General features: G+C 38.2%; 1 protein-coding gene across 1 annotated transcript; it reads left to right on the forward strand.

The window, feature by feature from the left end:
* The first annotated feature begins 29 nt into the window (after positions 1-29).
* LOC132363974 (centrosomal protein of 78 kDa-like) lies at positions 30-22,828 on the forward strand. Its single transcript, XM_059919708.1, is given in 13 exon segments — positions 30-387; positions 390-431; positions 434-487; positions 3,595-3,767; positions 3,859-3,931; positions 5,287-5,390; positions 7,744-7,918; positions 10,782-10,891; positions 11,775-11,778; positions 12,622-12,686; positions 12,977-13,088; positions 16,598-16,733; positions 21,262-22,828. Coding segments are annotated over 13 exon segments (1,428 nt in total). The 5' UTR covers positions 30-35; the 3' UTR covers positions 21,290-22,828.
* Positions 22,829-26,144: the final 3,316 nt, after the last annotated feature.

A 26,144-nucleotide genomic window follows, 5' to 3' on the forward strand; every position in this document is an offset into this window, starting at 1 on the left:
GCGGAGGGCTATGAGACAGGCGCCAGCGGCCGGCGATGTGGCGCGCGAGGAGGCGCGGGAGGGGGCGCGGGAGCGCGGCATCGAGGGGCCGGCCTAGCTGGGGCCCGTGGCCCTGCGTCTTCTGGCTGCGACGGGGGTCCACCGTCCGCAACCGCCGGGCGGGGGGCTCCCGAGGGGCCGGGAGGCGAGCCGGGGTCCCCAGGCGGGTGTGGGCATCGTGTCCGCAGCCAGCGTCCCTGAGGCCGCGCTCGGGCCATGACCACTCGGTGAAGTTGCGCTGCGACAGCGCGGCCGACCTCTTCCAGCGCTGTGAGGACCTGTGTGCGCTACAGGACTCGGTGCCTCTGCCCGCCGTGCGCGCTTCCCTGCGGGAGGGCCTGCTGGACTTAACGACCGCTTCCGCGGGGTGGAATGGACGCCGCTCCTGAGCACCCTCTGCCCGTGATCTGTATCCAGAGCTTCTTCCAACCACGGCTTGTCGAGACAGGTTTGTAGTTCCCGCTTCCAGGGGCTCTCGTGTGGGCGCTGCGAAGCGGGGTTTTAGATGATGCAAGGTGGAGGGTGGGCACTAGAACCGGTGCCCAGTGCCCGGGTGTGCGTGCACTAGACGGGGCGTGCAGCCGAGGACTCCTGCCGGCTCGGTGACCCCGGCCGAGTGCCTTAAGGCTTCTAGGCCTCAGTGTTCTCATCTGTAGCATGGGCTGAACAGGGCTCACTCTCTGTGGCGGTTACAAGGTCGCATTCTGTTAATGCTTGTAGACTCTACAATGTAGGACACTTAGCACAGTTTGGAGCATCGTTAATTGTTGCACAGATGTTACCTGGTCTGTTGAACGACTTTGCCTGGTACACGCCAAAGCGATTAGGAAATGGATATATCCCAGCTTCATTTCCTTTCCATTAAAACAGGGCTCAGGAAAAAAAAATTTTTTTTCAATAGTCGTATCATATAGTGGAAAGAGCACCGGTGTGAAGGCAGCTTAGGGTTTGAATTCCAGGGCTTATGCTCTCTGTGGCCTGGGCAGGTTTCTTTTGCACTACAATCCCCACACTTGTAAAATGACATTAAAAACCACTCTTTCTGTGGGTTCTTAGAATTAATTAAGCAGGTTATGTGTGTAAAGTATCCTGGCACTTGAATGACTTGTCAGAACTAACGGCTGCTGGAGACAATGCTTCTGCCCTAGGTAATCTCCCCTTCTACTGGGCGGCAAGTAAACAAGCACAGTAGTCAGTGCTCTGGAAGAAGTGAGTTCTGGTGCTACAGAGCACAGAATCTTTTTCTTAAATTTAATTTTTATTTTATATTGGAGTATAGTTGATTTACAGTATTGTGTTAGTTTCAGGTGTACAGCAAAGTTATTCAGTTATATGTATATCCATTCTTTTTCAGATTCTTTTCCCATACAGGTTGTTACAGGATATGGAGTAGAGTTCCCTGTGCTATGCAGTAGGTCCTCGTTGATTACCTATTTTATATATAGTCGTGTGTATATGTTAATCCCAAACTCCTAATTTATCCCTCCCCCCGACCTTTCCCCTTTGCAGAGCACAGAGTCTTAGAAGGGAAAGTTCAGGGTAGGCTTCTTGGAGGAGGTGCCATCCTTTCTAAGGATATGTAGAAGTTCCTGGGGTGGCAGGAGGGAGCAGTGTGTGTCAAAGTTTGAGAAACATAAGAAAATATGGCAAAACTAAGGTACAGGAGTGGAACTCAGGGTTTGGGAAAGAAATGAGAGTTGATACTGGAAACCTACTGGGGCCCAACAGAAAGGGGCCTTGTTTGTCCTGTCAGAAGTTTGGATGTTTATCCTGAAGGCTGTGGGAAACCCTAAAGAACAAGGAGATGGACTTCTGGTTTAGAGGTTCACTCAGACCTCCATGTGGAAGGCACTTGATTGGGTGCAGGGTGAATTGTAATCTAAGGGTCCCACTTAAGTTATAAAAGGTTGGACTGGATTTTGGAGATCCGAGAGAGAATGCGTGAGGCCTGGTGACCAGTTAGAAAAGGGAGGGCAGCAAGCGTGGGTGACAGTTTACAGCTGCATCTTTTTGTGAGATACAGAGCACAGTAGGAAGGGATTGGGGTGGGGAGAGGATCTTACTTAATCTTCAGTGCTTTAGAGGGGCCTGGTAGACGTGTCTGGGCCCAAGGTACAGATCTGGGCTTTTTGGGAGGACAGGTATTTGAAGGCATGGGAGAGACTTAGGTTACCCACAAGAAGATCCAAAGAATCATAGGTCTGAGAGTTTTTTAAGTGGGTATATTTGAGGATGTTTATAAGCTGAGAGAAAGTAGCCAGCAGAGGAAGGGTGTGAAGATCTAGGAGAGGAAATGATTGTTCATTTGTTTTCCAAAAGCTGAATACTTATTGTGTGCCTGGCCCTTTTCTAGGATCTGGGGTTCACACCATCTGTTATCTCTTCTGCAAGGACAGTTCAACTCATCCCTGGTGAAGAGAAGTCAGATTATTCTTTGCATCCCATTCAGGTGTAGGAACTCTGTACCTCTGAAGGGACTTTACTTAACCTGAGTAATAGGTTAGAAATCAAAAGAAATTATAGCTGGAAGGGACCTTAAAGGCCAGTGTACTTAATTTTGCCTAATATTTTACATTGAATGTAAAAACAATTTATTGCAGAGCCCATTCTCTTCAGAGTTCCTTCACTGACCTTTCTTTATGTCTTGCATGCAGTGGGTCTAGCTTGTAGATTTTGGCCTCCTCCTCAATTTGCTTCTTCATCCACATTCCATTTTGCCCGGACTATGGCAGAAGCTCCTGGGTGGTTTCGTGGCTCCTGGGCTCTGTTCCTCTAAGTTCATCTGCCTACTCGGGTTGAGTGATCTTCTAACATGAAAAGATATGCTTAAAATAATGCTGCTAATGGCTTGCCCACACAGAGTTAGTGCGTACTAGCCGCCCAGCGTGTGCCCTGCCCAGAGGCGTGTAGTCTGAACTGTGCTCGGCCAAGCCTCCTGGGGCTCTTTGGCCCTGAGGAAGGGGAGCTTTTTGTGATCACTCCCTTTATCTAATCAGTCCTTCAGCAGCGGGGCGCCTTTTTCTAATCAGCGGAGGCACCCTTACTCAGCCTGTGGTAGCCCCAGGGCTCATCACCTGTGGGATACAAGCCATGCTCTCTCCCAGGCTTGCTTCGACCAACATCTCTATTTTCATTTCTGTCTGTTCTCACACTTGGACCCCTGGCCTTTAGTCATCCCTACCTGCAGTATTTACAGTGCCCAGCAGGTGTCAGGCTTGAGTGTCTTTGCACGGGTGCTCCCTCTGCATTTAATGCACCTCCTCCTCCAACTGTGCAGAGCCTCAGCTTTCTAGATTCTACTTCAGGGTTATCATGAAGCCGTCAGATATAACTTTTTGCCTCCATAGGAACCTCTGTGCATAAAGGTTATGGTTCTTTATCTCATGTGATTGAAATTTTGAGTTTACACATGTCCCTCCTTAGTGAAGGCTTTAAGGGCAGGAGTCATTTCTAATCCTTAGCACAGAGCAGATGCTTTTTTTTTTTTATTTTTTAGATGCTTTTTAATGGTGATAAAACGTTTAAATTACTCATTTTACAATAATTTTGCTTTAGGTTGTGACAGAAATAAAGTTTACAGAAGTCGTGTTCCTGCGATAAGAAATAAAGATGTGACCTTCCAGTTGTGTAAAGCTCATGAATGCTGTGTAAGTGCGTCGGGTGCGCTAAGGAACCTGGAGCTAAATGGGCTAGTTCTGAGAGAGAGAGACTTAACTATGTTAACAAAGGTAAGCTTTCATTGTGTCCTGCCAACATTTGATAGTTGCTTTTGGGGCAAACTAAACCAATAAAAGTTTAAACTTGTTCTCCCCATTAAAGGGATTGAATAAATCAGCCAATTTGGTGCACCTGTGTCTTGTGAATTGTCCTATTGGAGATGGAGGTTTAGAAAGTGAGTTTCAGTCTTCTTTAAGTCTCTTCCCATCAGACTGGTCTCGTGATTTCCTACACACCATGTTACTTCCTGTCTACCTTTTCTTGGTGTTGTTCATGCCTGGATTGTCTCCTGTACCTGCTCAAACCTTGGTCCATTCTCATATGTACCATGGAAGTTTGTCATGCTGGATGCTGTCAGAACTAATTTTACTTACGTTTGTGTTAAGCCACAAAACACACATTTTGTATAATTTCTGTTTTTTGTGTTTGTTTATATTTTTATGGTTTCTCTTCAAGAAATATCATGAGAAGGGAAATAGCAAGATGTAAAGAGCAAGAAAGTCATCATTCTCTTTAGATTGTTAGAACATGTATCTGCAATCATAATTGTAATGCACTGTGGTATGTGTTAAAATAGGAAATAAATGTAACATCCCGTAGGAGCAGCAAATTCAGTGGTGTTGGTGAGGGTGTGTCACGGAAGTAATCACAAAGCAGGTGACTGTTGGTTGGGGTCCTGAAACATTAGTGTGTTCCCTGTGTCCAGTAGTGGTCTGGAGGGGTCAGGAAGCCTGCCTTTCAATTTGAGGGAACAGAGGGTTTGAGGTCCTCTCTCTTCTATTGCTCTAGTATACTGCATAGCACCTAATAAAATACTGGGTTTATAGTTGACATTTAAATCGCTGATTGGTAATCAAGATTGGGATATATCATTGGAAATGAAAATAGGAAAAATCTTATTCTTTTTAGGTGTTTCTTTTTTTTCCTGTGTCTCAAAAGGTATGTAGTACTTTATTTATTTATTTATTTATTTATTTATGACTGTGTTGGGTCTTCGTTTCTGTGCCAGGGCTTTCTCTAGTTGTGGCAAGTGGGGACCACTCTTCATCGCGGTGCGCGGGCCTCTCACCATCGCGGCCTCTCCTGTTGCGGAGCACAGGCTCCAGACGCGCAGGCTCAGTAATTGTGGCTCACGGGCCCAGTTGCTCCGTGGCATGTGGGATCTTCCCAGACCAGGGCTCGAACCCGTGTCCCCTGCATTGGCAGGCAGATTCTCAACCACTGCGCCACCAGGGAAGCCCGGTATGTAGTACTTTAATGAGTGGTTGGGAATAAAGTTTGCAGTATTCAGTGTATTCAGTTTTAGTATCTAAATAGAAGTAAACTGTTGCTGTAAACTGGAATAACACTTTGTTACTGACAAGTTTTAGAATGCATCAGTTCGTCAATTACCTGTTTGGGAAGATTGTAGTTAATGATTTTAAGACTGTGGCTATAAACCTCCAATTGACTCAAGAAAAGCAAATAAGTCAAGATTTACAAATGTATAGGCTCTTCATCTTGTGTGTGTGGTTTTTTTTTTCCTTTTAGTTATTTGTCAAGGTATAAAGAACTCTATCACTCTTAAGACAGTACACTTCACGGGGTGTAATATGACATGGCAGGGAGCAGATCACATGGCCAAGATCTTAAAGGTGATTTTATGTTTAAACTTTCATGAAAACATATGTGATTGAAGCATATTAATACATTGACCCAGATGGCAGTTAATTTTTGTCTTTTGATACATGTGAGTGCAGCTTTCGTTTTGTTGACAGAATATGACCAGTTTTTAGTTTGGGATTCTACCATTTAGTAAAGATAGTCCACTTAATTTTAGAAATAAGAGATTTAATATATAATACATAATAATACTTTTATGTATTTTTAGTTACTGAAAACATTGATTGTGATACTGTGAAGAAACTATGCCATTATAGTCTTCAAGACTTAAATAAATCAACTGTTTATTAGCTGCTGTAGTTTATAAACTAATAAAAATCACTACATCAGCGATTTGTAAATACAGTTTTTAAAATAATGCCTTAACTTTACAGTGGTTATAATTACGGTATTTAGGCCTAAAGTTATTTAATACTTTGACATGAAGCCTTTTTAATAGTTTGGTGGTACAGATCAGGGATAGGTAAACTATGGCTGGTGGGCCAGATCCAGCCTGGTTCTGACTTGCTAAAATGCACCTGGTTTTGTAAAGACAGTTTTTTTTGGAACATAGTTGCACCCATTGTTTACATGGTAGTTGTGGCTACTTTCACCCTATGCCAGTGGGGTAGGGTAGTTGCAACAGAAACTGTATAGCCCACAAAGCTGGAAATGTTTAAATTTAGATTTTAAAAATTGAAAAATTCTTTGAGCCTATACAGGGCAAGTCCATTGACCCCTGGGGTAGAAAACAGTCAAGAACTTGGGTGCCTAAGCCAAATGGCCTAGGTTCAAATTCCCTTTCTCCCATTTCATAGCTAGTGACCATGGACAAATCACTTAACGCCTGTGCCTCATTATGAGGTTTAAATGAACTCATTTGCATAAATAGTGCCTGGCACATACTAAGCACTGTGTAAGTGATTGCTGTTATTTCTCCTTGGAGCTTTTATAAGTTATTGTTAATAGAAAAATGACACTGATGATTTTCCTTTTAGAGTGTCAAAGGCACTTTGAGTCTTTTATTTTTTCAAGAATGTAACAAGACTTTTTTCATTTAAAGTCAGTGTTCCCTGTTACCAAAATTTATTTTATGAATATAAAGAATTGAATGTCTTGGGGCTTCCCTGGTGGCTCAGTGGTTGAGAGTCCGTCTGCCGATGCAGGGGACACGGGTTTGAGCCCTGGTCCGGGAAGATCCCACATGCCGCGGAGCAACTGGGCCCGTGAGCCACAACTACTGAGCCTGCGCGTCTGGAGCCTGTGCTCCGCAACAAGAGAGGCCGCGATAGTGAGAGGCCCGCGCACCGCGATGAAGAGTGGCCCCCGCTTGCCACAACTAGAGAAAGCCCTAGCACAGAAACGAAGACCCAACATAGCCAAAAATAAATAAATAAATTAATTAATTTAAAAAAAAAAAGAAAAAAAAGAGAATTGAATGTCTTTAAGACAATACTTGTGGTTAAATGTTAAACCATTATTTTCCCAAGGCACATCAAACTGGCTCTGCATAGTCCAGGCCTCTAAAGCTTGTGTGCATACCCTAGGGAGCATGTGAGATCCATTTTGTAAATATAGTTTTTAAAATAATGCCTGGGACTTCCCTGGCAGTCCAGCAGTTAAGACTGTGTGTTCCCAATGCAGGGGGCCTGGGTTCGATCCCTGCTCAAGGAACTAGATCCCACATACATGCCGTAACTAAGAGCCCACATGCCACAACTAAAATATCCAGCATGCCACAACTAAAGACTCGGCACAGCCAAACGAACAAACAAACAAATAAATATTTTTAAAAAATAAATAAAATAATGCCTTAGGAGTTAGGAAAAGAAAATATTAGAACCTATTTACCTTTGTATCATTTAAAAAATATCTGTGTAGTTTATAATGTACATAAATTATATGTATAGAACTTCATGTGTATAATTTGTTAATAAATAAGATGCATATTAAAAAGTTTTCTTTGGGTTGCCCAGTCAGGTGTTTGGAGACCATTGGAGGACAGAATGATGACATTTAGAGCCTCAGCAACGATAGAATTTAGAACCAATTCCCTGACTTAGAAGGTAAGGAAAATAATTCATAGACTGTAATTGAGTTGTCCAACTTTACATAAGTGTTCAAAAGCAGGTCATCCAGTGGCTGGAATCTAATCACTGACCGACTAGAATCTGGGTCACTGGACTCGTAAACCAGAACTGACTGTTTAATTTCTCAGGTTGATTCTCCTGGCATATATGCTTGATATGCGTGTGTGTAAATCTCTGACATAATAAGCCATACTCAGTAGGCACACACTGTTTCCTTATTCAAGCATCGTAATTTCATCCCATTAAATCTTTGAAGTATCAGACTACCAGAAGGCATGAAGCAACCTGGGCTGAGAGTCTTCGTTCCAGGAGACCTGATCTCGACTGTATGGCTGGTTTGAGGCGCATCACTCTGAACTGCAGCATGCTCATTGGTGACCTGGGTGCAAGTGCTTTTGCAGAATCTCTTAGTGAGGATTTATGGCTTAGAGGTAAATTCTAAAATTGAAAGTATTGAATTTTTTTTTTTTTTAAACGCATTGTTTACTTTGTTTATTTATTTATTTTTGGCTGTGTTGGGTCTTCATCTCTGTGCGAGGGCTTTCTCTAGTTGCGGCAAGCGGGGGCCACTCTTCATCGCGGTGCGCGGGCCTCTCACTGCCGCGGCCTCTCTTGTTGCGGAGCACAGGCTCCAGACGCGCAGGCTCAGTAATTGTGGCTCACGGGCCTAGTTGCTCTGTGGCATGTGGGATCTTCCCAGACCAGGGCTCGAACCCGTGTGTCCTGCATTGGCAGGCAGATTCTCAACCACTGCGCCACCAGGGAAGCCCTTGAATTTTTAATATGAGATATGCTTAGCTTTTGGCATGATACTGTTGTGATAGGATTTTTTTTTTAAAGCCTCATTTTTCTGTTAGCTTTTATGTTGCTTTTAAACTTTCTCTAAGAGTTGCATATATTCTTTATAGAAAATACAGAGTAACAAGAGAACAATTACCTGTAATCTTAATACCCAGACATAATCACTGTTCATTTTGGTGTATATATTTTCAGTCTTTTTTTTCTGTAAATATATTTGTACACTTAGTGATTACAAAAATAGAATTGTAGTATACTTGCTATTTCATATTCCTGCTTTTTTCGCTTAATGATGTATCATGTAGTATTCCATCGTATTGATGTCCCATAGTTTAATCAATACTTTGCAATTAGATTTAGACAGTTTGCTTTTCCCTGTCAGAAACAATGTGAATACGTTGTATATACATCTGTATGTCCATTGGGATTACCTCTGTAGAATAAGGTACTAGAAGTGGAATGACTAAGTGTGACATATTTTTAAGACTTTTCATACACATTGCCAAATTACCACCCAGAAACGCTATGCCAATCTGTAGTCCACCCCAACAGTGGATGTGAAGCCTGCCTCTCACAAACACTGGCTTGTAGCACTTTCAAAAAACTGTAAAACTACAAAAATGAGTACCTCTGCCTTTTTCATGCAAGTGGGATTACTCCAAATTTTATAACTTTTTTCAGTTAATTTAGTATGAGCATTTTAGCAAGTCAGTAAATTTGCATCTACTGCATCATTTTTTGGGACTGTTCAGTGTTCTATTATATGAATATGCCACAGTACACATAGCTTATCCATTCTTGTATATAAGCTGTGTCCAGTTTTTCAGTTATTACAGAATAAAAGCCTTTAAAAGCCTTGGTTTAATCTGATAGGAGAATAACCACAGTTTGTTTTATTTTGTATTCATTTGATTTACTCGTGAGGTTTACTGGCTGTTTGTATTAATTTGGCTAGTTGGTTAATTACACCCTGTGTCCATTCTTCTGTAGTGAGAGTTTGTAAGGGTTGTATCATATCCTGTCAGATCCATATGTCTGACTTGCTATTTCTGTGTGTTGTGGGGTGTTGAAAGACTCCAGTTATTTTAATGTGATGGTCCACACAACACTTAAAAAGATGACTCATGGTAGTTTCCTTTCATGTAATATTTTTTAATACCTGTGCTTTTGTGATGATCCCTTTGGTTTAAATGAGTAGGTTGTTCAGCCCCAGAACTACTAGAATTCATGATCATTTGTTCCAGTTTTTGTCTGACCTGTTACTCAGAGAGTTCTTGACCATCATACTTTCATGATAGGTTTTTAGTATGTAGTCTCTATTCATACATTCTTTGAATTTGTTATTATGTGTATCCTCTTAGACTTGTCTTTTTTGCTCTAAAACTAACAGTTGTTACATTTCTTCTATTTTATTTTTTTTTCCCCTTTTAACTAGTTTCAAGTGTGATTTGAAGCTCAAGATCATGATCAAAAGAATGCAGTGCATTTCTGAGCTCCACCAGTTTTTGCTTGTGAGGTTTACACTGCCACTGCCACCCTCGCCCTTGCTAATTCTCAACTGAGATTCATTTTGTGATGTTTTTTGCTCATAGGTTATATATATTTATTCTTCAGTTCTGTAATTGTAAAATATGTTGGATGATTTATTGGTGCTAAAGGCAGGGTTATCATTGCACATCCAAGAAGAGGTTTGTTTTGTTTTGTTTTTTTCTTTATTGGAGTATAATTGCTTTACAATGGTGTGTTAGTTTCTGCTTTGTAACATAGTGAATCAGCTATACATTTATATATACCCATATCTCCTCCCTCTTGCGTCTCCCTCCTACCCTCCCTATCCCACCCCTCTAGGTGTTCACAAAGAACCGAGCTGATCTCCCTGTGCTATGCAGCTGCTTCCCACTAGCTATCTATTTTACATTTGGTAGTGTCTATATGTCCATGCCACTCTCTCACTTCGTCCCAGCTTCCCCTTCCCCCTCCCCGTGTCCTCAAGTCCATTCTCTATGTCTGCATCTTTATTCCTGTCCTGCCCCTGGGTTCTTCATAACCATTTTTTAAAAAAAATTCTGTATATATGTGTTAGCATACGGTATTTCTTTTTCTCATTCTGACTTACTTCACTCTGTATGGCAGACTCTAGGTCCATCCACCTCACTAAAAATAACTAAATTTCGTTTCTTTTTATGGCTGAGTAATATTCCATTGTATATATGTGCCACATCTTCTTTATCCATTCATCTGTCGATGGACACGTAGGTTGCTTCCATGTCCTGGCTATTGTAAATAGAGCTGCAATGAACATTCCAAGAAGAGGTTTTTAAATTGGATTATGCATTATGTGTGTGCGTATACGTTTCTGTTTTTCTCCGTACCCAAAATTACAAACCTGCCATGGCTGGTCTTGTGCAGGCCTCTTCCACACGTGAGAAAATGAGAGTTGTCTATATGTTAAATCTGTATAGAGTTAGCAAGTGACCTTTTGTCTTTCATCGAAAGCACTTGACCTGCAGCAGTGTGGCCTCACCAGTGAAGGAGCAAAGGCTTTACTAAAGACCCTTGAAACCAACAGAACTCTGGTCGTTTTGGATATAAGAAAAAATCCACTCGTTGATATGTGGTCACTTTTTTTTTAAATTGATAAACACATAGCAAAACAAAAAGAATTTGTTCACGTATTGACAATTTTTAAAACTTAACGTGTTGAACTTTCCTCATCATATACAGTTGGCCCTTGAACAACGTGGGGGTCGGGGTGCCGACCCCTACGCAGTTGAAAATCTGGGTATAAGTTTATAGTCAGTGGTTCCGCATCTGTGGATTCAACCAACCTTGGCTCGTGTAGGACGATAGTACATATTTATTGAAAAATATCCGTGTGTCAGTGGACCCGCGAGGTTCAAACCCATGTTGTTCAAGCGTCAACTGTACTTTTATAATGTTGCACTTCCCTTATGTTTTTAGCAGATAATGTACTAATTAAAGTGAGTTATACCTTTAAATTGTTCTTATCTCTACTCTGAATAGAGGTGAACCTAGATACTAAGCCTGCTTCTACCAAGAGCATTATTTCCTTCTTGTGCAACCTGTGAATTCTTGCAAGGAGTACTTTATTCATTTGTCAGTTTCACAAGTAATTTTTTTAATAGCTTCTGTGTGCCAGATACGGGTTTAGGCACTAGGGACAAAGCAGTGAACCAGACAGACAAAAGTCTTGCCCTCGTGGAGCTTACATTCTAGTGAAGGAGTTCAGATAGAAATGAGTAAACAGATAAGTAATATAATTTTAGGCAATAGGAAGTGCAGAAATATCGTAATGTAAGGAGAGTGAGGAGGGGCAGGTAGGACTACATTGGATAGGTTTGTTAGGGGACAGCTTCACTGGAGAAGTGGCATTTGAACGGAGACCTGAATGATGAGAGGAGCAAGCCATGGAAGATCTGGGGTAAGCACACTCCAGGACAAGGAGGCAATGAGTATGCAGGCATGTAGGTGGGTGGAGTATTTAAGGAAAAGCAAGGAGGCCAACATGGCCAGAGTACTGAGTGAAGAAGAGTGTGGTATGACATGAGGTCAAGGAGCTAGCCAGGGGTCTGATCTTGTAAAGTCTTGAAGGCCAGAGTAAAGATGTGGATTATTCTAAATGAGTAGAGGGTTTTGAACTGGAAAAAGGCATGATCCAAGTAGTATCTGAATAAGGTGACCTGGTATAGAGAATAGACTTGGGAGGATAAAGAAGAGAAACAGGGAGACCAGTTAGGAGACTATCACAGTGGTCCAAATAAGAGATGTTTATGGCTTCGCTTAGGCTGGAAGTTTGGAGCAAGTGAAAAGTGGTTGAATTCAGGCTGTGTTTTGAGGGTGTAGCTAACAAGACTTGCAGATATATTAGATGTGAGGTATGAAGGAAATCGTAACAAGGAGACAAGTCGTTGGTGATTATGTGTGCAACTGGGTGGTATCACTTAGAAGAAGGGAGCTGATGGGAGGAGCAGCTTTTGAGGGAATATCAGGACTTTGGTTTGTTATCTTAGATGTGCTTTAGGTATCTAAGTGTCTGGACAGTGCTCAGACTGTACTTTCTATCCAGAGGTATCCAAAGCCACCTTAGATGCAAAATGTTTAAAGTTGACCTTTGCTCCTGCCAAAATAGTAGCCACTGGGGGCAGTCTGCAAGATGGCATCTTAGGTTTTTGAGGAAGAAATTAGAATACACAAAGGGGGAAATAAGTGTATTTAATTTTATGGGAAAAACAATAATTAGTTGGCTTTTGGTTTTAAATGGAAATAGCCACTCATTGGGAAATAATTACTCTAGTTTCAATTTATTTTACTTTAGATCATTCTGTGATGAAAGCAGTTATCAATAAAGGTCTCCAGAATGGAAGGAGTGCCAAGTCAGAGGTATGTAACATGTTTTAGTTCTCTTGGAAGAATTTCTCTTTAATGGCTTGTTTTTCTTTCTTTCTTAAAAGAAAATTATCAAGGTACTTTCTGCCGTCTTAAAACTAAGTTTTTAGTCAAATGAAATGGCTCTTCTGTTTTTGAAAATGTCATGTGATGCTTTAATTTAGGTTCCCAGAAATGCAGATTGAAAACCTTTTATTAACTTAAAATATCTTATTTTCCAATTAAGATCAAACCCTCATAAATTACCTGTAGCTTAAATGGCATATTTATCATTTCTCTCTCAGTACCAGCAGATAACTTCTCCATCGGTGAAGGAACCATCCAAAGCTGCTAGACAGAAAAAGAGAACTATAATTTTGGGAAGTGGTCGTAAAGCAAAAGCTACTATTAGAATTGGTAACTCTTTTTTTTAACGCTACTAGAACTTATATCCCTTATGTTTTCCAGTGTGCTAAAATTAAAACAACCAATATTAACCACATGCATATTAGGAGGCCTATAATTATTTTGATACTTATGAGAATTTGTAGAATACAGATATAATAAATGAATTTAAAGAGATGTTAATATTAACCAACATTATTGTCTGGATTTCATAAAAAGTTTGTTATTTTGAAAATATTTCCTGGTTGATGATTACTTCTAATACTTTGCAATTGAAATTTGGGGTGCACTTTGATGATAATTTTAGTAGTGGTGATTTTGAGGGATGATTTTGTTTTTTTATATGAAGAATTACCTTTTGTGCTATAAGAAGCAAAATTTCTTCCCAGTTCCAACCTTCCCATTGTTCCCTGCTTCTTTCTTAGAAATTCTTGCTGAAATTTTTGAGTCAGGCAATATCTTGTTTCTCTCAATGATAAAAAAAAGTTGAAATATGTATTATCCTTATAAAAGACTTCTACAGACAAGTTTATTGACCTAGATGGAACATTTTAGAAAAACATTTTCTAAATGTTTACTGTAATGTATATTTAATTTTCCAAATGATAGTTAACCCAGGATTTTACAACTAAGCCTATAATTTTGTTACCAAATGTAATAAAAAGCTTTTAAAACCCTTTAACAATCAATGGTCTAAGTTTCACATTCTCCTGAATATATAAATTTGCTATAATTCACTTCTGATAATGTTTGCATTGTTTCTAAGAGACCTTAACTTTTAATTTTCTGGAACATATTATCGTTAGTCACAAATAGTCTTTTTTTTTTTTTGGTGATAAGAATGAATAGCAGGAGCAGCACTTGTTAAACCAAATCTAATATGAAACTGACTCTTCCTTGTGAGTAAATTTGAATTTTGAAACAGTAAAACAATAAGGTTTAATATAAAGCAAAATAAATTTTTTATATTTATGATCTGCCAATTTCCCAGAAAATGTTTTGTGGTGACTTTAGTTATATACCATATACATTAAAATCACCAATGGACAACACATCTTTTATTCAGGTGCCATCTGAAAATTGTAAAAATTTGTTGACTTAATATCACTGAACTGTCCACTTTAAAATGGTTAAAATGATAAATTTTCTGTTTTGTGTATTTTACCACAATTTTTAAAAAATGTGTTGTTTGAAGATTTTTAGGTTTTATAAAGGTATTGTATTAGCATAACAATGAAACATTTAAAAGATCACCTGTAATCTCATTATCCTATCAAGCAATATTTACATTTTCATTTTCTCTTCCTGTTATCTACAAACATAATTCCACATAGCTTCAATATAATTAGCCATTCTTATCATTTCATATTAAATTTAAATTTTATGATTCATAGTTATACTTTTTAACATTGTATTCACAAGGTTTCATTGAGTTGGTCAATTTTTCATATTGGTGAAATATTGGAAATAACCTATAATAAACTATTGTAAACATCTTCATAGAGACAGCTTTTTTTTTTTTCTACTTAAAGATGTATGTTTTTGATTCTCTGTTAATCAACTTGCTTGGGCAATAGTGTATTAAATAGAAGTCGTTAAGAGTGTTTATTAAGTCAAAAAAAAGCTTATGATTTGTCTGCCAATTGTTATTTCAAGACAGTGATATTTTAATAATCAAATAGTACATACAAAGAAGTTAAGATTTGTGATATCACACTAATTACATATTATTATTAAAAATTTATATCATATGTAAAGCATTCTTAAAATAGCTAAGTTGACTTTTTCTATAATATTAGAAATGGAAATATATATAAATAAAACATGTATATGTAAAACGTATTAGGAATTCTATAATATTAGTACCTGGTGGTATATAATAGGGCATCATGGAATGAGAATAAAACAATTAAAATTTTTTTTTTTATTTAGCGTGATTAAACAAGGTGGAAATGTAACTGAAGTATACAAGCTCATTGAGCTATTTTAAGAGTAATTTTATTTCTTGGGCTTTTTTTTGTATTTGCCTCAGTTATTTGGAGACATAGAGGTAAGCCCAATCAATATCTGGGTATACACTTAGATCCAGGTGAGTATAGGGGTGAAATAATGGTGTGAATTGTGTCACATTTATGTTGTAATTATGTATGCCTAAAAAAAAATGGGAACTTTTATTAGAAATTTTTTTATATTCTAACAAGAAAAGTGTAATTAAAAAAATTTTTAATACAAATATATTTGCATTAGTTTCTGAAAGTAAAGGAAGGGTATACACATACAAACCACATGCATACAAACATTTTTTTTTGAGGGTAATTAAGTTAAAAAACACAATAAAATAGCACAAAATGAACTGAGCTCCTATATATTTTTAAGAGGCATGTAAATCACACAGGTTCATGTGGTGATTATCAATAAGCTACACTCTATGAAATATTTATCCTATATTACCACATACACTCTATTTTACACTCCATCCTAATGCTGCTAAAATGTAGTAGAAAGCAGCAGCATAGCACAGGGAGATCAGCTCGGTGCTTTGCGATGACTTAGAGGGGTGGGATAGGAGGGTGGGAGGGAGGCTCAAGAGGGAGGGGATATGGGGACATGTGTATGCATATGGCTGATTCGCTTTGTTGTGCAACAGAAACTAACGCAGAATTGTGAAGCAATTATACTCCAATACAGATCTATTAAAATAAATAAATAAAATAACATAAAATATAGTAGATTTGAAGGATAAATGTAACCATTTTAACCTATGATTTTTTTTTCAGGAAATTCAAATTTAATATTTAAATGTGAATTTTAATATATGGCTTGTTCTAAATAAAATATTAACACGTAGGTCTAGTTTTTGCAACCAAATATTTCATATAAAGATACTTGCCTCTTTACTACTGAAATATAGGATAAGTCTCCACATTTCACTCTTTTATCTAGTGGGTTTCATTTGTTTTTTTTTGTGTGTTTTCTATATGAAATCAAAGGAAAAGCGAAGGTTGACAGGCTTATAGGAGAGTAACATTGACTCACCTACCACCCAGCAACTTGCAGTCTTATAACTTTTATTGTTTTTACATAGAAAAATTCATCTTAAATTGAAATTTTGGTCTAATTCTGAAGATTCTGTTTGGCAAAAGTCATGGGTGTGTATCTGTGTTTCTCTGTCCTTGAGATTCAGAAATGCCAAAGGTGTTCAAAGATTCAATAAACTTGAGTGTTTCTGCATGATACATAAAATGTATCATACTTTGGGATTTTTTAAAAATTTATTTTTGCATTTCTGCACATCTCAATACTTTTGTTTTAGTTAAAATAACTTGTTACTGTAGAGAAGTTATATTTTTTTAAAATGCTGGCTTATGTAAAACCTTTGTACAAAACGATCCTCTTTTTAATGGCCTTGGCATCATTGTCAAGTGCCTGTTTGATTCCTTTCAAAGTGTACACGTGTGACAGTTGCTTTGTAGACCTTTGGTGCATCTTGATTCCTTCTTTTCATGCTTTCTCAAACATAGGCTTGGCCACAAAGAAACCTGTAAGTAATGGAAGGAAACACTCTGCTGGTAAAGAATGTTATGCTCCTGAACCTCTACCACCTGGTGTGTCTGGTTTCCGGCTGTGCCGTACTGCAGAACGTGCAAAAAGCAGCAGGTAACGTGTTTGCATTCCCTGTCTTTTTCAGTCGTTCAGAATTCTTTATTTTGGAACTTCCATTACGTGGGCGGTCTCTGGTGCTTTCCATAGAGGAAAAAAGATAACTCACACATGGCTTCTGCCTAATGAGCCCCTAAGGAAGAAAAACAAAAAGTAGTTGGGAGTGTCAGGTTCTCAAGTGTCACAACAGAGGTAACCCCGTGGGAGTCTTGAGGAGACTAAAATTATCACCAATTGTGCAGGTGAAAAAAGTTTCACTAAAGGCAGGTGTAGTTGAGCCAAGCCCTACAGCACAGAAGTGGGAATTCGGATATGTACGAATGGGAAAAAAGACATTTTAGGCATGGGAAATAGTTTAATGCAGAATGGATGAGAAATATGCATTAGACCTATTCTAAATCAACTGGCTTATTAACTCAGTAAATCAGATTTAGTGAGTCAAACTAGCTTTACCTGATTACTTATCCAGGGGATAGCTGTTCATAGTAATTTTTGTCATAGAACTGTAAATAAAATTGTTGAACTATAGCTTTAGACTTGCTAAGTGAAATAGATTGCTCTAGATGATTTTCAAGTGACTTACTTGGTAGTATTCACGAAATTGGGGGTTAACAATTACTTAAGAAAACAAGAGAATTGATTTTAAATAGTACTTGATATTGTAGGTGTTTTCCTTCTCTTGTGTTTCTTGCCTAGAGAAGTTCCTTTAGCATTTGTTGTAAAGCTGGTTTGGTAGTGCTGAACTCTCTCAGCTTTTGCTTGTCTGTAAAGGTTTTAATTTCTCCATCACATCTGAATGAGATCCTTGCTGGGTAGAGTAATCTTGGCTGTAGGTTTTTCTCCTTCATCACTTTAAGTATATCCTGCCACTCCCTTCTGGCTTGCAGAGTTTCTGCTGAAAGATCAGATGTTAACCTTTTGGGGATTCCCTTGTGTGTTATTTGTTGTTTTTCCCTTGCTGCTTTTAATATGTTTTCCTTATATTTAATTTTTGACAGTTTGATTAATATGTGTCTTGGCGTGTCTCTCCTTGGGTTTATCCTGTATGGGACTCTCTGTGCTTCCAGGACTTGATTAACTATTTCCTTTCCCATATTAGGGAAGTTTTCAACTATAATCTCTTCAAATATTTTCTCAGTCCCTTTCTTTTTCTCTTCTTCTTCTGGGACCCCTATAATTCGAATGTTGGTGCGTTTAATGTTGTCCCAGAGGTCTCTGAGACTGTCCTCAGTTCTTTTCATTCTTTTTTCTTTATCCTGCTCTGCAGTAGTTATTTCCACCATTTTATCTTCCAGGTCACCTATCCTTTCTTCTGCCTCAGTTATTCTGCAATTGATCCCATCTAGAGTATTTTTAATTTCATTTATTGTGTTTTTCATTGTTGCTTGGTTCCTCTTTAGTTCCTCTACGTCCTTGTTAAATGTTTCCTGCATTTTGTCTATTCTGTTTCCAAGATTTTGGATCATCCTTACTATCATTATTCTGAATTCTTTTTCAGGTAGACTACCTATTTCCTCTTCATTTGTTAGGTCTGGTGTGTTTTGACCCTGCTCCTTCATCTGCTGTGTGTTTTTCTGTCTTGTCATTTTGCTTATCTTACTGTGTTTGGGGTCTCCTTTTCACAGGCTGCAGGTTCGTAGTTCCCGTTGTTTTTGGTATCTGTCCCCAGTGGCTAAGGTTGGTTCAGTGGGTTGTGTAGGCTTCCTGATGGAGGGAACTAGTGCCTGAGTTCTGGTGGATGAGGCTGGATCTTGTCTTTCTGTTGGGCACGTCCACGTCTGGTGGTGTATTTTGGGGTGTCTGTGGCCTTATTATGATTTTAGGCAGCCTCTCTGCTAATGGATGGGGCTGTGTTCCTGTCTTGCTAGTTGTTTGGCATAGGGTGTCCTGCACTGTAGCTTGCTGGTCATTGAGTGAAGCTGGGTCTTGATGTTGAGATGGAGATTGCTGAGAGATTTTTGCTGTTTGGTATTACGTGGAGCTGGGAGGTCTCTTGTGGACCAGTGTCCTGAAGTTGGCTCTCCCACCTCAGAGGCACGGCCCTGATGCCTGGCTGGAGCACCAAGAGCCTTTCATCCACACGGCCAAGTACGTGGGGAGTTTCTTGCCTTTTGGGAGGTCTGATGTCTTCTGCCAGCGTTCAGTGGGTGTTCTGTAGGAGCAGTTCCACGTGTAGATGTATTTCTACTGTATCTGTGGGAAGGAAGGTGATCTCCGTGTCTTACTCTTCCGCCATCTTCTCCCTCGATCCCTCCAAGATAATAAAACATTTTTTTTTTAACAGGAAGGCTGACATAAGTCAATTCAGTCTATCCTATAATTTTTGTATCTTTCACTGACGACTAAATGTTTTACCATATTGATACCATTTATAGGTTTTTGCTTTTGAATATTCTAGCCCCAGTTCTTGGGCTTTATGAATAAGTGAAATTTTGTATAAAATTGAAACAGTCAAGAGCTCTTGTGAAGTAAGAGAGTTGAACAGCATGTGTTTCTACACCCATTAAAATACCCACTTATATTTTTAGCTCAGTGACAGTTTTACCACAAATGCTGTGACATAGTCAAAATATTAAAATAAAGCTAAGTTATGAGTCTGGAGTTAACGTCTTCTTCAAGATAATGAAATAAGTGGTATGTCAGGGAAAAGAGTTTGTACTTGGAATGATCAGTTTATTCCAGTGGTTAATCATCATGTGCAGAAGGGCCTCATGAGGCATGAGCATAGGAGTTAAATGATCCCACAGGCACCAAGGAGAGCTCATTTTGCTGTTCTACTACTTCAAATTAATGAATACACTATTATCCTCCCACTCCCAATACACTTGTAAACACAGACACAGTGTGTTTAATGATAGGCAAATGGCCCATGCATTATGCGTGAAGAATGGCATCTATCTGATCCCAGAGAAACCTAAAACTTTTCCTCAAAGTTTCTCTTTGATTGCACTGTTGTCAAGTTCCCCTTAAGTGAACCTGGGGCTTCATTAATGTCCAGAATGCAGGGAGAGCTGAGTTAGAAGCCCAAGGGATGTTTAAACAAGCTCTTCTCCTGGGATCCAGACTACAGAGGCAAGTGCTTGTAATTTCCTCTATTTAATTATAACTTTTTATTGTTACATTGTAGTGCTCTAACAAGTCCCTTGACATGTCCAGGGCAGGGGTTTAACTGGCAGGGCTCCCAGCTCCCGGAAGTTGTTAAGTAAAGAAAACAAGTCTGCTTTAAAGCCTTTTTTTTTCCCTCATGTTCTATGAGAGTTAATTTAAATCTTTGTTCAGCCCCTATGCTTTTAAACTGACCTATTTTTAATAAATAGTCTCCCTGGGACACCAAGTAATTATCAAGTTAGAGAAATCAAACCACCACAAGGGAACTCTCTGTGAAACATCTCTATCAAAACAAAGCCATCACACTTTGAATTCAAATTATTTGGTAATTCTGATGCTTTTTATTTGGTCTCAAGCAAAAGTTCTTTGTTGTTGTTGTTGTTTTTCACATGCTCCCTAATTCACCTTTGAAAAACAGAATATATCACTGAGTTTTCCGTTAATAGAGAAGCTTCAGGAGAAAAGATACTAACACTTATCAACCCAACCAGCACTAGAAAGCCAATTTTGTTTTTATAAACTACTCAAAACGCCACTCCTCTTTCATATCCTCTAACTACACACTACCTTAAAATAAAACAACAACAAAAAAATGGTTATTAGACATAGACTAAAATATTTAAATAACTGATTACTTGTCATATCATGAATAAAACTGGAATTTAACAACTGGCCAATCAGTACACATGAAGAGTTATGTATGTAACTTTTTAAGAGTTGCAACACAAAATGTTCCTTGTGGATATTGAAAGTCTCATCTAGGGGTTTCTAAGTTTCCACTCTTTTATAGAAGCCACTATCCTCTTTTGTCCTTACATGTTTCTTTTGAAACATTTATATATATTTAACAATCTTACATGTATGTGTGTGTAAATATATATATATATTTTTTATATGCATTTTCAAGATTATAATTAGAAGTGAAACAACTATTCCTTATTTGGATAGCTTTCGTGTATAGAGTTTCAATATTTTTAACTGAAATTTGATATGTTACAATTGCCCTTCTTTTTAGGTACATATCAGCAAGTGCCCTTCTGAGATCTGTTTTCCATCGTGTATTTTTTCTTATTTCTTATTTATAAAATGTGATATTGTCTCCCCAACCATACTGCTTACTTGTCTCCACCTGGTCTAAGCTGTTCCATAAAGCAGATCTTATTGATACATGAGATCTTATGTCATTAGAAGTAAAGAGCACAGATTTAAAAGGAGCCATTATGAAGAGATAGGCAAAGGCCAAGGGACCTTTCTTGCCTCACACCATTTGAAATTATTCAGGATAGGATACACAGGAATATAAGTTTACATTTTAATATTTATTTGCAGATTTATATATAAAACAATTTATATATAAATTAATGTCTATACATTTATATATTATATATTTATATATTTGCTTATATATGTTTTATAGGTTTACACATAGAATTAAGGTCACATGACACTGGATGGTGTTTGATGATAGAGGTATGTATGTATGGCTAGAGTCCTACTCCTGCAGAAAATTGATTCAACTGGAACCCCAGAAACTCACGTGAGGCCAGACTGAGTGCATGTGAGGGTGAAGAAGGGCCTGGGAACCAGTGGAAAAATGATGAAAGGAAGCACTTTGCTGAATTCCTGATTAATTAATAAATCACGTGTTGTCAGGCAACTCCATAGCTATCACATCTCATGGTCTCAAGCATACTTCCCAATGACTAAAATAATCACGTATGATTATAATCTCAGAAAAAGATTACGCACATGAAAAATATATTCTCAAGCCTTTTAGTGAAGATTCAGTGTGCTCACCTATGAGAGATCCCAAATGAAGGAAATGTTACTGGACCCTCTCCAGATTCTTGGACAGCAATACCATAGAAATGAATATCACTCCCACAAGACTCTTAGGAAAGCAAAGCTTTTTATTGAAAGAGATAGCTTGTGCACAAGGGAGAAGGCAGAAAAAGGTGCCAACTCCCCGAGGACTTTCAGAGAAAGGGTTTTAAAGGCAGTACGAGGGAGGGGACCGCAGGGTGCTTGATCAGCTTGTGCTCAGTTCTCAGACTGGTTGGCATCAAGGTGAAGTTTCAAGCGTCATCAACCTTCTGGTTTCAACCTGTCTGGGGTCTATATTCTTGTGGTCAGTAGTTTTTTGTTTTTTTTTTTTTTTAATTTTATTTTTATTTATTTATTTATTATGGCTGCACCGGGTCTTAGTTGTGGCATGTGGGCTTCTTAGTGGTGGCATGCGAACTCTTAGTTGCAGCATGCATGCGGGATCTAGTTCCCCGACTAGGGATTGAACTCGGACCCCTTGCATTGGAAGCGCGGAGTCTTACCCATTGGACCACTAGGGAAGTCCCTGGTCAGTAGTTTTTATCTAGTGGGCATCTGCTTCCTGTAAAAACAACTTAGGAATGTGTGTCAGGCCTTTATCTGTATCTTTCAGGGAACTGGGAGTTGGGTGACTGCTAGGTGGAGGATTTTATAGTCCCGCTTTTATTCTTTGGAAACTATGTACATACATCGGTGGAACAATGAGAGAGCAAATCTTTACTCCTGTGGATCATTGGTTATTGTCTCAGAAGCCTATGCTTTTAGGTGCTCTGTTTTACTGGGCTTGTCAAGCCCCACTGGCTCATGGCCATTCCCTCGTCCTTTTCCAAAATGGCTGTACTCTTGTCTTCCTGTTTCAAAAATGTAGAATTTAGATACCGCCATCTAAAAGTACAGCATCACCACCAAGGGTAGTGTTCAGGTAGAATTTTTTTAATGAAGAACAAAATGAATGTTTCTAATTCCTTAGCATAGGACAAGTTTGAAAAACTGAATATGGTTAAAATGGTATATTTAATCTTTACCTTGAAAATAATGTAATCAGTATAAACATTGTTTGAAATAAAGTTATTTAAATCAATTGAATTTTGCCTCAGTATTCCTCAGGACACCATGAGATTCTGTCCAGAAGTCTCCAAAAGGGAACTCCTCTTTATACATAAATCCAATCTTAAGTAGCTCTTCTAATAATTAAATTAGAAATGGCCAACAAGGTTCAAACTTTAGTATCCACAAATGACTATCTTTAGACAGGTGTTTCTACCTCGAATATTTTATAAATATCATTTTTATAATAGCTCCTTTATAGTGTTAATTTCTACACTTAAATATTTTATTTAAATGTAATTTATTTTGGAGTGGAGCATGAGATACAGATGCTACTGGTGTCATTGCAAATGTGTCTCTTCTCACTTGTAATGCCAATCATTTAATGACAGTTTTTCTCAGGATCCCAAGGTAAACTGGAGCCCGTTGGGAAAAGGGAACTGGAGGTATATGTGGCAGGATTTAAATAGACCTTATTTTTTTCCAGCTTTATTAAGATACAGTATGCCATGTGACATTGTGTAAGTTGAAAGTTGTAGTGATTTTATGTACATGTGGCAAAATAAGTGAACCTTTCTTTATGAAAAAGATGCTTCATTTGACATACACGAAACTTTCATATATTGATGTTTGTCTATCCCATTTTTCTGACTTGAAGCTTTGAAACCAGTATCATTCTTCCTAAGTTAGTATTACTCTATATTTAATCTTTGTGTCATGTGCTTCCTAATTAGTCTTACTTTTAAAGATAATTCCTGTATACTCTTCAATATAATTATGTGTTTTATAATAAGTTATGGAGCTACAAGCAAATAGAATATATATGTATGTGTGTAAATTACCTTTCATTCTTAAACAAAAGTTAGTGTTGTGTATAACTGTTCTATTTTTAATTAAAACAATACATATGTGAGAGTAAAGTCTTCATAACCTTATTTTTCTTCCTTCATTATGTGGAGGGCATAGTGGTTTTTATTAGTTCCCTTATTGTCTTGAAAACCTTGCCATGAATTTGATTACAGGTAAGGATCTCCATAAAATAGGAGAAAACATTTGCAAATGATGTATCTGACAAGGATTTAATATACAGAATACACCACTTAGGTCAAGGTGAAAGGTAGGAATTAGGAAGAGGGAGGAAAAATGTTCTCATTTTCTCCCTTAATTCATTATTGCCCATGAATCAGTGTTCAATTTTTGCATTTATGCTTTACAGAGATATTGTGGTATAATTTTACTTTCTTAAATATCCTTGTTAAGCCTAGGTATCAAGATTGGTTCCTTCATTTCATAATGTGTGCAAATGTCAACTCATACTGTAGTATACCTGAAACTAATATAATATTGCAAATCAACTGTATTTCAATAAACAAAGATTATGTTTGCTGAAGAAGTTGGAGATTATTTCCTCTTTTTTATATCCTAATGTGTGTAAGATTGCTATATAATTTTTTCTCAATTCTTGGAATAACTCATGAAGGAAGCCATCTGGGCTCTAAAAAATTCAATATTTTATATAGATATCAAAGGATTCAAATTATTTATTTCTTCTTTTGCAATTTGGGTAATTTGTGTTCTTTGAAAAATTTATCCATGTTTTCTAAATTGTCAAGTTTATTGTCAGAGGTTTTTTGTTTTTTTGTTTTTTCTCAATATCCTTTGTCTTTTTGATGACTATGGGTTCTACAGTAATGTTCCTTTTTGGTGTTGTTGTTATTTGCTATTTGGGTTTGTTCTCTGTCTTTTTTCATCATTATTATTGGGTTTTATCTGGAAAGGAAAGAGGAGACATTACAACTGACAGCACAGAAATACAAAGGATCATGAGCTTTTAATGAACAATTATATGCCAATAAAATGTACAATCTAGAAGAAACAGACAGTTTGCTATAAATGCACAATCTCCAAAGATTGAACAAGGAAGAAATAGAGACTATGACCAAACCAGTTACCAGTAATGAAATTGAATGAGTAACAAAAATACTCTCAACAAAGAAAGCCCAAGAACAGATGGCTTCACAGGTGAATTTCACCAAACGTTTAAACAAGAGTTAACACCTATCCCTTTCAAACTATTCCAAAAATTGCAGAAAAGGAGCACTTCTGAACCAATTTTACAAGGCCAGCACCACTCTGATACCAAAAACAAAGATACCACACACACACAAAAGAAAATTATGGGCCAAAATCACTGATAGACATAGATGCACAAAGCCTCAACAAACTATTGCTAAACCTAATTCAACAATACATTAAAAGGAGCAAATACTATGAACAAGTAGGATTTATCCAAGGGATGTAAGGTTGGTTCAATATCCACATATCAATCAATGTGATACATCACATTAACAAATTGAAGAATAAAAATCTTATGATCATATAAATAGATGCAAAAAAATTCAACATCCATTTATAATAAAAACTTTTAGCAAATGGCCATAGATGGACATACCTCAACATAATAAAGGTCATATGACAAGCACATAGCTAACATCATACTCAATGGTGAAATGTGAGAGCATTTTCTCTAAGTTAAGGAATAAGACAAGGATGTTCACTCTCACTTATTCAACATCACATTGCAAGTCCTAGCCACAGCAATCAGGTAGTAAAAAGAAATAAAAGGAATCCAAATTGTTAAAGAAGAAGTAAAACAGTGTCTGCAGATAACATGATACTGTATATAGAAAATCATAAAGACACCACCAAAAGAAGATAGGCCAAAGTGGCAGAGTGGAAAGACCCTGAGATCACTTCCTCTCATGGGCACACCAAAATTCCAACAATTTATAGGACAACCATCAATGAAAAAGACCAAAACCTACTGGAAAAGATCTTCTTCAACTAAAGATATAAAGAAAGAATCACAACAAGACGGGTAGGAGGGGTGGAGTTGTGGTATAGTCAAATCCCAGAACTCCAGGTGGGTAACCGACAGATAAATAATTACAATTGCAGAAGTTCTCCACAAGAAGTGAGGGGTCTCAGCCCCACTTTGGGCTCCCCAGCCTGGGAGTCCTGTGCCAGGAAGTTGAGCCTTCAGAACGTTTGGCTATACAGGCCAGTGGGGCTTAATTTCGTGAGTCCCAGAGTGCTGAGAAAAATAGAGACTCCACACCTAAGGTATGCACACAAAATCTGACACCCTCCTGGACTCAGCCACAAGTAGTAATTTGAAAGGTCTGTGTCAGACCTATCTGCTGTTCTTGGAGAGTTTCTGGAGAGGCAGGAGGTAACTGCAGCTCACCCTGGGGACACAGACACTGGTGGAAGCCAATTTTTGGAGCTCCTTCTACCACATGGACACTTATTGGCATGTGCCATTTTGGAATCCTGGTGTAGCTTATTAGCCTCAAGACTAAACCCTGCCCCTGCCCAACAGCCTATAGGCACCAGTACTGGGATGCATCAAGCCAAGCAACTAACTAG

Source organism: Balaenoptera ricei, chromosome 3 (assembly GCF_028023285.1).
Source record: "Balaenoptera ricei isolate mBalRic1 chromosome 3, mBalRic1.hap2, whole genome shotgun sequence".
Taxonomy (NCBI): domain Eukaryota; kingdom Metazoa; phylum Chordata; class Mammalia; order Artiodactyla; family Balaenopteridae; genus Balaenoptera; species Balaenoptera ricei.